The 14,851-nt window shown below is 46.3% G+C and overlaps 1 protein-coding gene across 2 annotated transcripts in view; it reads left to right on the top strand.

The window, feature by feature from the left end:
* SMYD1 (SET and MYND domain containing 1) overlaps nt 1-14,018 on the top strand; it is a 53,855-nt gene extending 39,837 nt beyond the window's left edge. For both annotated transcript variants that reach the window (XM_054991484.1, XM_054991485.1), the window contains 4 exons: nt 1,462-1,554; nt 10,770-10,933; nt 11,924-12,092; nt 13,626-14,018. In XM_054991484.1, the coding sequence (XP_054847459.1) occupies nt 1,462-1,554; nt 10,770-10,933; nt 11,924-12,092; nt 13,626-13,784 (585 nt within the window). In that variant the 3' untranslated portion in view covers nt 13,785-14,018. The remainder of the gene's footprint in view (nt 1-1,461; nt 1,555-10,769; nt 10,934-11,923; nt 12,093-13,625) is intronic.
* Nucleotides 14,019-14,851: the final 833 nt, after the last annotated feature.

Raw genomic sequence — 14,851 nt, 5'->3', positions numbered from 1 at the left:
CATTATTAATACATCATTGAGCTCTGGGGTTTTTCCCAGGCCGCTAAAGGAAGCCGTAGTGAGGCCTCTTTTGAAAAAACCACCTTTGGACTCCACTGACTCGTCCAGTTACCACCCAGTATCGAACCTCCCATTCCTGGGAAAGGTGATTGAGTGGGCAGTGGCGGATCAGCTACAGGTGTCCCTGGAAGAGACCTCTGTCCTGGACCCATACCAGTCCGGGTTCCGTTTGGGTCATGGGGCAGAGACAGTGTTGGTCACCCTCACGGACGATCTCCGTAGGCACCTGGATCGGGGCGGGGCGGGGCGGTGCTGGCTCATTTTGTTAGATCTTTCAGCAGTGTTCAACATGGTTGACCATGAGTTGTTGGCCCACTGTCTCGCTGATGTGGGGATCCAAGGGACGGCCTTGCAGTGGCTTGTTTCTTTTCTCCACAGTTGGAGACAGAGGGTGGCGCTGGGGGAGAGGGTGTCCGCATGCCATCCTTTGGAGTGCAGCATCCCACAGGGGGCGATATTCTCTCCCCTGTTGTTCAATATTTATATGCGCCCCCTCACCCAGTTGGTGCAGAGTTTCGGACTGGGTTGTCATCAATATGCAGATGACACCCAGTTGTATCTGTTGATGTGGGTAGAACAGAGCAGGCTGAAGTTGAATCCCATGAAGATGGAGATCCTGTACTTGGGCCGTGGGCTGTCGGAGGCAGGGATCCTTCTCCTGACCTTGGGGGGGGGCACCACTTGTGCTCGTACCATCAGTTAGGAGTTTGGCCGTGATTCTGGATGCCTTGTCTATGGAGGGCCAGATTGCAGTGGTGGCTCAGGCAGCCTTTTTCCACCCTGAGCCTGCTTGTGGGGAGAGCGGGTTAAAAATATAATTAATAAACAACAAATAAGCCTGGGTTTCACATACAGCCTGAGAACTGAAAATCCTGAATATTCACAGACTCGCACTGTGGCTCAGGGTTGCTTGGGGCATAGATTTCTATTCCTTCCAGCTTTCCTTCTGTCCACTCTTTAAAGTTAGATCATAAGCTGCTTGGGGCAGACGCCTGTGCTTGAGTATTCTTAGCGTTGCACGGGACAAGGCTGGGCACAAAGTCCGAGCGACTGCTCTTCCTCTGTCCAGTACTTGCTGCCTTGCTCTTTATCCTAGCAGTTCCACCGGGCACTGGGTGCTGCTGGCTTCATATACAAATAATGGGAGTTACAACAGAAGGCCATTGAAATGCCACACAGGGGGGAGCTGGGGTAAACTCAGCAGGCAAATTCTGGCTGCCGTTGGGGAGCATACTGGGTTGTGACCCCCCCAATGCTGGGCCTGTTTCTGCTCCTCCTGATGCTTTACAACTGAAGTCCGCAAGAGGATGAGGAAGCTTGCCAGCTGGGCGCTCTCTGTGGAATCTGGCAGCACGAAGATGCGGGCGGCACCCTTCAATAGCTTCCCTTTGTCTTTTTCAGCCTTCCCAGGATAAAGTGAAAGACATTATCCAGTTCTCCAAGGACACCCTGGAAAAGATTGATAAAGCTCGGTCTGATGGGATTTACCATGAAGTAAGTCAGAGGGGGCTTGATCCTCCGCTTATGCCGACCTCCTGGTGAATATCTGCGTGGCTTTGGGCGTCAATGTTCCCTCCTCATCTCACAATCGTTAATCTACACCTGGGGGTGGGGGTGGGGCATGGAAGCCATGCTGGAGAGGCCTCTTGCTTCTTCCCCCACTTCCTCCCCAAAGGGAGGTGTTTTTTTTTTTAAATCAATTTTTATTGGATGAGATAACATACATTCCACACATTCCATAATACATAGTATAACTTCATTTACCCCCTATTCTGGTATATATGCTCCCACCCCTTCTCCCTCCACCCTTTTCCTTTTTGACTCCCAACAGCACTATAACCCCTTATTTCTTATCATTATCCCTATTCTATTATTTGTTTCTATTATTAAAGGTAAAGTTCATACTTATTCTCTGTACATCTTAATAGTTATCCAGAGACCACAGTTGTCCTTTCACATCCCACTTATTTTCAAGGTAGTCCCTAAATTTTCCCCAGTCATTCAAAAATTCACTTGGATTTTGATCTTTCAATTTTCTTGTCATTTTATCCATCTCCACCATGTACAACAGCTTCTGAATCCAATCTTCAACTTCTGGTATTTCTTCTTGTTTCCAATACTGTGCATATAATAATCTTGCTGCTACCGTCATATAATATACTAGCGTCCTATCCTTGACACTAACTTTTTCCATATTTAAACCTAACAACAGCAGTTCCGGGCTCTTCAACAAGTTACTTTTCACAATTAACAACATTTCTGCATAAATCTTAGTCCAAAAAAGCTTGGCCTTTTCACACGTCCACCACATATGGGCCGAATCCACATTACTCCTTTTTTAACGCATTTTTCCCACCTTTTCCCCGCATTCCCGAGTGCCGGTCACATTACCTAATAAATCACACGCATCTCTTCTGCATTCCTCTCGGATCTTCAGTCACTGTTTTCTTGCGGGAATTTCACGGTGGACGTGAACGCCTACAAGCGCAATTTACGCGCCTTTTTTTAAAAAAAACCACCCCCATTTAAGTATTTCTGGCCGTTCCCTGCGCTCCCATTGGCCGATTCTATTATCAAGTGCTCTGTAGTCTGTTAATGCCTGTTCTTCATTTTTTCTTTCATTGTCTGGGAATTATAACTCAGATGTCTTCGAAATCATTTCTGGTTGAGTGTAAAACTTTTTTTGGCAATGTAGCCTAATACCCTGTTTTTTTTCTATTTTTTATTTTTCTCTAGATCAATGTAATAGCGAAATTACAGCGTATATTCCTGCGCAATAAAGATCACATAGCAGCACAGCTATCAGGCTTCCCGGCTTTTCCCATGTATACTCAGTCCCCTATGACACTTCACATTAGCTCGAATATTGCCTGGGATGATGTTCTAACATTTGGCACGTCTTTTTAAAAAGGTTAATTTATTCTTATCAAAGCATCGATTTTACGCAGTACTGATGAATAAAAAAACAATTTTTTATTTATTTCTTGCAAGATTCTTCCTATCAATATAGCAAAATTAAATATCCTAAATTATTGACGGTGCTTGAGTTGATTGGTGGTTTCAACAACAATGGGGTAACACATGTCCGGGAATATTGGATCTCCGTCAATGCCCCAATGAAATAAGGCATTGGTTTCTATTTAGCATAATATCGTTATGCCAAAGATTCGATCAAAAAAAAATTGCAGCTTAAATGAGCCTCCACCAGCTCGATGAACATGCTCTTGAACATTCGGAAGCGGCGCATCCAGCGACGGTCATCCCAGTGCACCATCACAATGTTTTCCCACCAGTCCGTGCTGCATGGGTACACCCAGTGCTGCCTCTGCTCCTCCATCTCAGCAAGCAGGAACCACTGCAGAAACCGCTGGCGCTGCCGTTTTCTTGAATGCGCCCAGGCAACGGTGGTTCCAGAACTCTGGAAAAAAATCCTGGCGGCGGCCCGCCACCTTTGAACAGAGTACTGCTGGTAGGCCAGCAGCATCTGCGTCTGCCACTCCATTAAGATCCACATAACATGAGCAATGATAGCAATTATGGGATCCATGACCATCACACAAAGCACCGACACCAACCAAACCGACCATCCACTAACACCCACAAAAAGTTTTTTCCTAAACCCTTCCCTTTTTATCGATTTTTTAAATCCCCCACCCGAAAACGAGCACCAATTGCTTTCCAAGTGTTCATGTGATATATCGCTTTGATGATGTTTCCTTATATGGTAAAATCAAAATAACGGAATAGTGCGTTCAAAAATTTTTTAAAAAGTGGGCGGGAAAATGAGGTCCCGCCCACAAAAGTGGTTTTTCCAGTGGCTGTGTGACCGGAGGAACGCGCGAGAAAGACGCATTGGAAGCATGAATGTGAACAGAGAGGAGAAATTTGTGGATTGGAGACAAACAGAAGATTTCCGTTAAAAATGCGGGTAATAGGTGAATGTGGATTCGACCATGGTAAAAGGAACCTTCATGTTTTTTACATTTCCAGCATTTGTTTGACATGGCATTATTTACATTTGCTAATTTTTTCGGTGTTAAATACCACCTATACATCATCTTATATCCATTCTCTTTCAGATTAGTACATGTAGAAATCTTCAATGTATTTTTCCATAAATATTCCCAAGCCTCCATTGTAATTTCTTTGTTGAAATTCACTGCCCATTTTACCATTTGAACTTTGACCATCTCATCTTCCGTGAACCATTTCAGTAAAAGCTTATACATCTTAGAAATCAATTTTATTTCCCCTCCCAATAGAAGCTCTTCTAATTATGAATTTTTACTTCTAAAACCCACTTTTCTTTTGTCAGATTCAAATAAGTCTTTAATTTGCCGATATTGCAACCAACCATATTTAAATGATAACTCTTCATTGTCTTTTATTTTAAAAGTGTCTCTGTCCATCCGTAATAGTTCTTTATAAGTTAGCCAGTCTTCTCCCTTGTGCTCCGCACTTGGATTTACTACTTCTACTAGAACAATCCACATAGGTCTTTTCTCCCCAATAAACTTCTTATACTTTTGCCAAACCATAAAAACATTCCTTCTTACAAAATGATGTTGAAACATACCGTCCATTTTATGTTTGTCATACCATAGATATGCATGCCACCCAAACAAGTTATTATGACCCTCCAGAGCTAACATTTTAAGGTTAGAAAGTCTTACCCAATCTGTCAGCCATGTCAGACATATCGCCTCATGATACAATCTCAAATTTGGTAATTGTAGACCACCCCTCTCTTTTGCATCACACAACACCTTCATCTTAACTCTTGGCTTCTTCTCTGCCCATACAAAGTCTGATATTCTCCTTTGCCATTTTATGAAATGTTTCTTGTCTTTTACAATTGGGATTGTTTGTAACAAAAACATCACTCTGGGTAACACGTTCATTTTAACAACTGAAATACGCCCCAACAGCGACAAATTCAATTTATTCCATTTCAACATATCTCTTTCCACCTGTGCCCACAGCTTTTCATAGTTATTTTAAAATAAATCTTTATTTTTAATTGTTACCTCTATTCCCAGGTATTTTGTTTTTTGGACCACTTCACATTAATCCCCCTTGTTTCTTTTTTGTCATATTTTTACAGAGCAATTTCGATTTTGATTTGGTTGTTGTGGATTTTCCGGGCTGTATAGCTGTGGTCTTGGCATTGTAGTTCCTGATGTTTCACTGGCGAAACATCAGGAACTACAATGCCAAGACCACGGCTATACAACCCGGAAAATCCACAACAACCATCTTTCTCCGGCCGTGAAAGCCTTCGACAATATGTCGATTTTGATTTGTTAATAATAAAACCTGCCAGATCTCCAAATTCTTTAATTTTATCTAAAAGTAACGGTAATGTCTGGACTGGTTCTTCCACTATAAACATCACATCATCTGCAAATGCTCCGAACTTGTACGAAAAACCTTTAAGTCTTATACCTTTTATGCTGTCATCTTCTCTTATCCACCTCAATAGTATTTCCAACACCGTAACAAACAGCAAAGGTGAAAGTGGACATCCTTGTCTTGTACCTTTTCTTACCTCGAATTTTTCTGTCAAATTGCTATGTATACATAATGACGCTGTTTGATCTTTGTAAATAGCTTTCACAGCCTCTATAAATTCTTGCCCCAGTTCCATCTTTTCCATTGTTAAAAACATAAAATCCCAATTCAAATTGTCAAAGGCCTTCTCTGCATCTGCAAAGAAAAAACCTACCTCCTTATCAGGGTGTTTGTCATAATATTCAATAGCATCCATCACAACTCTCAAATTGTCTCTAATTTGCCTATTCGGTAAAAATCCGGCTTGTTCTTCTCCCACAAAGTCTATTAAAAACCTCTTAAGCCTTTCCGCTAAAATTCTTGCAAAAATTTTATAATCATTGTTCAACAGAGATATTGGCCTATAATTCTTAACATCTGTTAGATCTTGTTGCTCTTTTGGGATCAGTGAAATATTGGCTTCATTCCATGTGTTTGGTAATCCTCTTTTCTTCATAATCTCATTCATCAACTTTTGTAGGGTCTGCACCCGTTCTTTTTTCATTACTTTATAAAATTTTGCTGAAGTTCCATCTGGACCCGGTGCTTTCCCTACCTTGGTTAACTTTATGGCTTCTGAAATTTCTTCTTCTGTGATTGGAGCATTTAATGTTTCTTTCATTGTATTTAAGATCTTAGGTAGTTTTGCATTTTCTAGATACCTATCTGTTTTCTCTAGAGCTGTCACCTTTTTCTGAAATAATTTGGCATAGTACTTGTAGAATGCTCTTTTTATACCTTGATGCTCCATTAGTTTTTTCCCTTCCTCCACTATCTTCCCAATTAATTTTTTCTCTCTTTTCCTTTTCAGTTGCCAAGCTAGATATTTTCCTGGCTTATTTGCCCCTTCAAAAGATTTTTGTTGTACAGTCTTTAAATTCCGTTCCAACTCTTTATTGACAAAGGCCCTCAGCTGCTCTTGCAATATCTTGATTTCTTGCATTATTGTTTTCTTCCCCTCCCCAAAGGGAGGTTTTGACTGACAAGAGCAATGGAGGGGAACAGAGGACTCTTCCTCGCTGCTTCAGATGGCAGAGTTTGGTCACCTTTAAAGGATATATTCAAAACTTGGGGCAACATTTGAATTTTTAATCTCAGGCACCCACAGAGCTTTGGATGCACCTGTGAAACTTTTGCCCCAGCAGGCGAATGGTCCTCGACCGAGAAAGATGCAGCCCTGCTCTGAGCGAATTAGTCTCCCCCAGGCCCTTTAGGCCCCTTCTGTTCCAAGGCTTCAGGGCAGGGACTGGACACTGGCAGCTGGACCTTAGGGCAAATTACCTGCGGCCTTGAGGGTCTGGATCAGATGTCATGCTTAATTTAGCAACAAAAAGCAGCCATGGGAAGGCATGGGCAAAGCAAGTGGCAGTGAGAAGGAGGGTCTGCATTACCGCTCCTCCCCCAGCCTTTTCTCCAGCCAGAACCGGCTTCCCTGTGCTGCTGAAAGCCCTGGGAAGGAAGACGCACGGGCAGAATACAAGTGCCTGTATTTTTCCCCTGCTGCGGCTTAATGCAGCCCTTTCTCTTAACTCCATAGAGGGGCCTCCTATGGCTGCCCCTCCCCCCAGCCTGGGTAAATTATCTGTCAAGAAAATGGGATTCGGGCCTTATAGAGCTTTGCAGGTGATCCTGGGCTCCGCAAAGACTAGACACCGCTGGAGCTCTTATTGATCGGAGCAGGCCCTGAAGATGCAGCCGGTCCCCAGGTCCACACGAGAAGGACGGTCTTTCTCGACACCACACGATGGGCAGAGCAGTACCAACTTCTAATACAAATGCACTTCACTGACTTACGTGCCTCTGGTTCTCATCCAAAATGCACCACAGGATCAACTGCCCACAATTGCCAAACTCCACCAGACACGCAGAAGAGGGAACAGGCCTGCAAGAGTCCAGCCTTTCTAAAACTTCATGACTCACCTGCAGAAGTAAAGAGACAGACTGGCACACGTGCCGGAGTCACCGTCCGCAGGGCAGGCCCAGACAAGGAAACCCGATTCGTGTGAAGTCGGCCTCCAGTCGCCACCTCCATCTCCCAGCCAAAACCTCCCCCTTGTAACACCAGGGACCCGCAAAGGGCCCTGCATGATTGCCTCCGTCACACTGTTTTAATGCTTTGTGCTCTAATTGTGTCGGTTCTGTTCAGGGCTGGTTCCTGGGGCTGTAGCCCAGGGATGCTGCTGCTGGTGCACCACCCACGTGCCCTTCTCCAGCAGCACTCAGTAGCAGAGGTGACGCAGAACTCAGAAGCAGGCAACGGGAGCGCATGAGTGCAGGTGTCAGAGAGGGTGCGTGAGCAGGAAGTCAGCAGCAGTGACCCCACCCCAGAAGTCACGGGCCGTGGCAGCTGCCCCCCCCCCCGCCATGTGTTGACACTGGCAACACATTTCTTGTACTGAATTAGTTATAATCAGCCTTGGGAAATGCAGTCTATAAACACGTGTCATCAAGTTACAACCAGCTTACGCCGACTCCAGCGAGGGGCTTTCAAGGCAAGTGAGAAGCAGAGGTGGTTTGCCGTGGCCTTCCCCTGCGGAGTCTTCCTTGGTGGTCTCCCACCCAAGCTTAGCTTCCGAGATCTGATGAAATCGGGCTATACCCCAGGTGGTCTTCCCTCCCAGACTATAAGTGAAGCAAGATAAATGAACACCCTTCATGGTGTCCAGCGAGGACATGAAATCCTGACCTGGTCCCAGACCAGGTGGCCTTCAGTGTCAATGCTGAAGCCCCCCAGAGCAATTCATGGGTGAGGGGTCACACTAAGCCCAAGACCACCTTGCCAGCTCAGAAAGGGCACCCACTGGCAAGTTAGGCAGCCGGTAAACCAACGGAATGCCTTATTTTCCCCTGGATTATAACACAAAGAACAACCGGTGCAAGAGGTAGTTTGCACTGGGACTCTGCGAAAAAATACAGACTCGCAGGGAATCATGTCCCCCTCGTCAGCCGTTGATCTGTGCATGAGGGGGACTGCACCGCCAGGGAGTGCCTCGTGAGACAAGTACGCCCCCTTCTTCTTCCAACGAGGTCTTCCACATGCCAGCCAGATCAATCTGGCCCTCCTCCAGCAGCCCAGACAGGAGTCTTCCTCACCCATCTGGCACTGTACAACTTCAGATGAAAGGGAGGAAAGGGACATTTACTCCTGCAATTCCCAGGATGGTGCAGGTGATAGTGAGCAGCACTGATGTGTGTCCCCTGGCTGTCTCTGGCAAGGAACAACCAAACCACCCTCTCACCCCGCTGCACTGGAATAGCAGCCTCACCCAACATCCTGCCCCATCACAAGCCACGGCCAGGAGAACTCGGAACTCACGTCCAGGCTTCCGTGTTGTCCTTCCTGGATCCATCTGCAGCCTTCGACCCAGTTGATCATGCCACCCAGCAAGGGTGTTTGGGGGCAGAAGTGGGTATCTAGGGATGTGCCTTGGACTGGTTTAAATTGTTTCTCATGGAAGACTCAAAAGGTTGCTCTTGGAAACCAGCTATCTATGTTATTCAACCTCTATGTAAAGCCTTTAGGAGAGACGATTTGTAGCTATGGAACTGGATTTCACCAATATGCGGATGTCACCCAACTCTATCTCTCTATCCAAATGCCCTGGTGACGTTGTAGAAGTGTTTAATTGCTGCCTGACAGCTGTGGTCAGTTGGCTGAAAGTGAACAAATTGAAACTAAGCCCAGACAGGACAGAAGTGATTCCGGTTGAGAAGGCAGAGATCTTGAAGATCTTCCCACTTTTGATGGAATTCGGCTGGCCCTTGCAGACTCAGTTAAGAGCCTGGGGTGGTGGTGGTGGTATTGCAGTAGATCCAGCACTGCTGTGAGAGATGCAAGTTAATGCAATTGTAAAAAAACACCTTCCGCAGTCACAGTCTAGCCTGGAAAATGGCCCCCTACCTTGGCTCGGCCCATCTGGCCACCTGGATCCACGGCATGGCAGCACTGAGACTTGGCTGCTGTACCGCAAAGTCAGCAGCACAGAGACTTCAGTTGCTGTAGAATGCTGTGGCTCAATTATTAGCAGGAAGTAGGCGGAGCGTGCATATTATCCTGCCGTCACTCCCTTGGCTTCCCATCTGTTACCAGTTCCGCTCAGTTCAAGGTTTTGGCCACCCCATACGAAACCCTCCATGGCCCTGGCCCCTCATGTCTGCAGAACCACCCCTCTCCCCAGGTACCACCACGGCAGCCTACCTGAACAGAGCTTTCTGCAGGTGCCACCCTGTAAGTGGGCAAAATCAACAGCTCCCCCCCCCACATTCTCTTTAGTGCCCCCCCCCCCCTTGTGGAACAGCTTACCTGAAGGAGTCAGGAAAGCTTCTATTCTCCAGGCTTTCTTCAAACTGTGCAAAACCAAATTATTCAGGAGAGCTCTCTTACACAGTTAGTAGGGCTGTGCTGTATGGAGATGGTTAAAGAAATGCTTAGATAAAAGTATAGGGACTACGCACTGTACTATTGTGTGCTGCCTGTTACTGTGGTTTATTATGTCAAATTGCTTTTGTTTCAACGTTGTTTCAGCTCTTGATCAGATTTAGGATTGTTTTCAAATTGTTCTGCAATCTATTGTACTGTTTACTGAAAGTCCCAGCTGTTGATCACATTGAATTACACTGGGTAATCCACTTTGAGTCTCAGTGAGAAAGGCAGACTATAAATAAATATAAAATACAAATCAAGTGTGTACTCAGACTGGTTGAGGAGGAATGGTAGTGGCTTTCAGGATGTGACACAATTTCTGGGGACACAAGTCCTGGAACGGATCAAGCTAGCATACGCCCCAGGCAACCACAGGGCCAGTTTGAGGATTTATAAGCAGCTTGTGTATCGACAGTGTAGCCAGAGAAGGGTTTCTCTGTCAGTTATTTCTCTCTGGAACAACATGGGAATTTTCCCCTGGGCTTTCATGTGTTTTTTATGCTTCTGGGGTTTATTGGCTGGTTTTAGTAAATTTAATCGTCTTTATGTTTTACAATATTATGCACCTCCAATAGCAGGTTTCTGAAGAGGAAGCATATATATATTCTAAGTTAAATAAAATCCTGGATATATGTGTTACTGAAACTAGAAACTAGACGTCACTGGCATGCATTGCTGAAACAAAAAGTTCTGTCTTGTTCTCTTGTTTTCGTTTTGTCTGCTGTGGCTTTCCTAGGTTGTGAAGCTGTGTCGAGATTGCTTGGCGAAGCAGGAGCCCGTTCTGGGAGACACAAACATTTACCTGCTTCGGATCCTCAGCATCTTGTCTGAAGTGCTCTCTTACCTCCAGCTCTTTAACGAAGCGGCTGGCTACTCCAAGCGTATGGTGGATGGTTACATGTACGTGACAAAAGTTCCCTTTTCTGGCTGCCTTTCAGTGATGCGTAGTATTTAAGGCAACGTGTCTGAAAGCCCTTATGTTTTATACTCCGAAAATGCCCATCACTACTCCCCGTGTAGGTGTCCCTGCGGTACTGCAGGGGCCCCTGCGTGTGAGGGGGGGGGATGCAGTACACGCCTGGGCACATCATGGCCAAGCTCTGACGGGTCGAGCGATCTCCCCACGTTGCTGACCAAGGAGGGAGAAATATGGCCGCCCCCGTCTTGAGTTAGGGGTGCAGGCTGCAACCTGGAAACTTCAAAGGTGAAAACTGTGTCAGGCTGACAAAAAACTCCCGTCAGGTATGTCTAGGAATTAGGTTAACTAGCTCTTTGTTGTTTTACCTTATCTTTCTGCACATTCTCTAAAATTAGTATTTTTATTTGCCTTCTTAATCAATTCTGCATGGTGTTTCTTTGGTTTGTGGCCTCAGTCTTCAAACAGGGCCTAGGCCCATTTGCCCCTCTGCTACCATCAGCCACCAGGACTTTTCCCTGTGGTAGCTGCCCTGGTGGGATACTTCTACAAAGAGCAGTGTGGGGGAAGGAAGCTTGCACCTGGTTCCCAACGGCACAGACTGCCCTTTGGATACAGCCGGAGTGAAGTGGCACCTTAAAGAACAGCAAGAATTTCAGGGTGGAGGCTTCCAAGAGTCAGAGCTCCCTTCTCCAGATAAATTTCCCCTCTCCCCGATCCATTTCTGCCAACTTAGCACCCTCACTCTCCGACATCCTGCCCACCATGCCAACTTCTGCCCTGGCCCCATTTAGTCTTGCGGCTTCTTCATTCCGCTGAGCATAAAGCAGAGGAGATCGGAAGAAGCAAATTCTATGCTGGATGGGAAGGGCAGGTGGTTGGTGCACCTTCCTTCGGATCCAAACCTCCTGAAACCCAATGAAGTAATTTTGGAAGCGCAGACAAGTAAAATTGCTTATTCTTTTGCACTCCAGGAAACTTTATCACAACAATAATGCACAGCTAGGGATGGCCCTGATGAGGACAGGAGTGACACACTGGCACGCTGGCCTCATTGAAGTGGGGCATGAGATGCTCTGCAAAGCCTATGCGATTCTCCTGGTGACACACGGCCCCACCCACCCGATCACCAAAGATCTGGAGGTAGGTGACGCCGAGGACATGATGAGGCTCCGGCTGGACTTGTTTTGATACGTTCATAGATTAATTGCAGAAAGAACAAAAGTTGCCTAAAACTGGCGCTGCAGCACACGGGGACTGTGCCATGGTTCTGATTGTTTGCGTGGAGCATCAGTTGAGCTGTAGCCGGTGTAAGCCCCAGCCCCAGCCCCAGCCAAGAGGGCTCAGCTGATCCTGGCTTGGGCTGCCAGGTTTAAAACATGCAGGCATAAAATTAAGCAGCCTACTGTGCAAGAAATGCATTCTATTGATTTCAAGACCCGTCAGATCACAACTTTCATTTTGAAATAGTTTCTAAGCCCAGTAGCTGCAATTCTGTGCCTGAAAGTGTGAGAGCAGGAAGAGGAGCAGCTGCATAATAGGGCCAGTCTGGGGGAAATGGTTGGTGTGCCAGACGAGGGTCCAGGAGACCCAGGTTCAGTTTGCTGCTCTGCCGTGGAAGCTTGCTGGGTGTCCTTGGGCCCATCACACCCTCACAGATTGTTGTGAGGATAAATGGAGGGGAGAAGAAGGACGTAATCTGCTCTGGGTTCCTATTGGGGAGAAACGTGGAATATAAATGAAGTAAGTAAGCAAATAAATAAATAAATAAGGTTTCAAGTCGTAAGGGCCATGGTGGGGCTTCAGTGCCCTGCATAGCTCTTTTGTGGTCTTTTTGGGCAGCCGCGTCTCTGATTAAGCACACATAGATCATCTTTAACTTAAAGCTGTCACACCATTTGGCCAGTTTGGCCCATTCAGAGTCAGAGAACACACAGCCTTCAGCCATGACAGGTAGCAAACATTAGCAAGCTGTGTGGAGAGTCCAAGTGAGGCGCTGAAATATCCGCCCTGTTCATCCACCTGTTTGTACGTACAGTTCAAACAACTGCGTTTTTAAGGTCCCAAATAGTTTGGGGCCAGAGAAGTTAAACAACGGTCTCCCTCCTCTCATTTTGTCCAGCCTGCCAGCTAACCAACCCAGAGAGAGGCCAACCAGCCTGCCAGCTAAGACTTCCCTCACAAGCCATGCCCTCTCTGCCCTGGCCTTCAGAGGTGATGGGGGGGGGGTGCCCAGAGACTGGGCTGTTTCGGTGGTGGCCCCTCACCTGTGGAATGCCCTTCCCCCTGGGCTCTCATTTAGGCACCAGGCCCAAAATGACTTTTTACTTAGGTTTTAACTGAGAGGTTCTGTCTTTTAAAATGGTTTTTATGCTCTGCCTCTAGCTTGTGAATTGTTCTATGACTATCATTTTAGACTGCTTAATAAGTTCTGCTGTTTTTACGTTCTGGCTGTTTTTATGGATTGTTAAATGGTAAATTTTTATTCTGTTGTTACAATTTTATCATGTTTTACTTTTACCTTGAGAAGGTTTCTGAAGAGGTAGCAAGCAAGCAAACAAATGCAGTTTGTCCAGAAACCTGGACCTCAAGACTGAGGGTTTAAATGAGATCACGCAGATCCTGACTAATTAGATGCGTTTTCTCTCGTGCCTTTCTTCTCTTCCTTCTGTGCAGGCCATGCGTGTACAGTCGGAGATGGAACTGCGCATGTTCCAGCAGAATGAATTTATGTATTACAAAATGAGAGAAGCAGCTTTGCAGAATCAAAAAATCCAGGTCATGCCCGAGCCCACCAATGAGGTGTCACACGGCATCTTCCAAAAGAAGGAGTAACAAGCGCCTTTGCTGGTCTCCTCCCATTCTTGCAGCTGGTGCAACATCAGCCCTTTCCGTCTCAGAACAGGCAGAAAGTGGCACGGCACGGCAAGCAGCCGCTGGCTCTGAAGATCTGCCCCTTGGTGTCCCCCCCTCTATGCGCTCACGTTGACTTAGAAGCATTTCACAGAATATGCCAAATGTTGTATGTCATTAATAATGATAATAAACAACACACAGCGTGAACATTTATTTCTTTCATTTGGCACTGTTTCATATATTCTTGTACGTTACTTACTCTGGCACTTCATACACTCAGCCTGGAATGGTGCTATTTACATTATTGATCGTATGCCTTTCTCGTTGAAACTCAAGGAGCATTACAGTGTGAGTCAGTACACTTGATTTCAAAGCCTTTTCAGGAAACAGCGTAACGTAAGCGTATAGTCCCATCCCTTTATTAATGCCTCTCTTTGAGAACAGTTCCTTGCAGCCCAGCCCTATTAAGGTCAAGGTAGTCCCCCGTGCAAGCACCGACTCATTACTGACCCATGGAGGGGGGAGGTCGCATCACGACGTTTTCTCGGCAGACTTTGTTAGGGGGGGGGGGTGGTTTGCCGTTGCCAGTCCTATTGCCTCTGTGAAAAAGCACTCCGGAATAATTTAGTTGTGCACAGTTTGCAGAGTCAGGAAAGGGGGGGGGGCTTTCCTGATCTCTCCAGTAGACCTGAAGGCCCCCACAGAGAAAGCGCGCCTACGGGCAGCTGTTGATTTTCCCCCATGGGCACGGTGGCACCTGCAGAAGGCCCTGTTGAGATGAGTGAAGCTGCTGTGGGGGAACACGGGGGAATAAAAGGCCGCCCCCCCCCTACTTCAATGGCTCTTGCTTCTTTTCCAGCGAGTTCCAAAAGACATAAACCCCTTTTCCAAATTAAGAGCAGTGTGTTATCGGCTAAACAAGAGACAAAATACAAGCAACATTTAAAATTTCCCAATTCCATTATAATTCAAGGGAAAGCTAGCTTTGGAATGCCACCCCGCTCCGGCACGCCGCCCTCCCGATCCCAACGCAGCTCCCCTGCTCT

The sequence above is a fragment of the Eublepharis macularius genome, chromosome 11, assembly GCF_028583425.1.
Source record: "Eublepharis macularius isolate TG4126 chromosome 11, MPM_Emac_v1.0, whole genome shotgun sequence".
NCBI classification, from domain to species: domain Eukaryota; kingdom Metazoa; phylum Chordata; class Lepidosauria; order Squamata; family Eublepharidae; genus Eublepharis; species Eublepharis macularius.
This window is presented reverse-complemented; position numbering and strand designations above follow the sequence as displayed.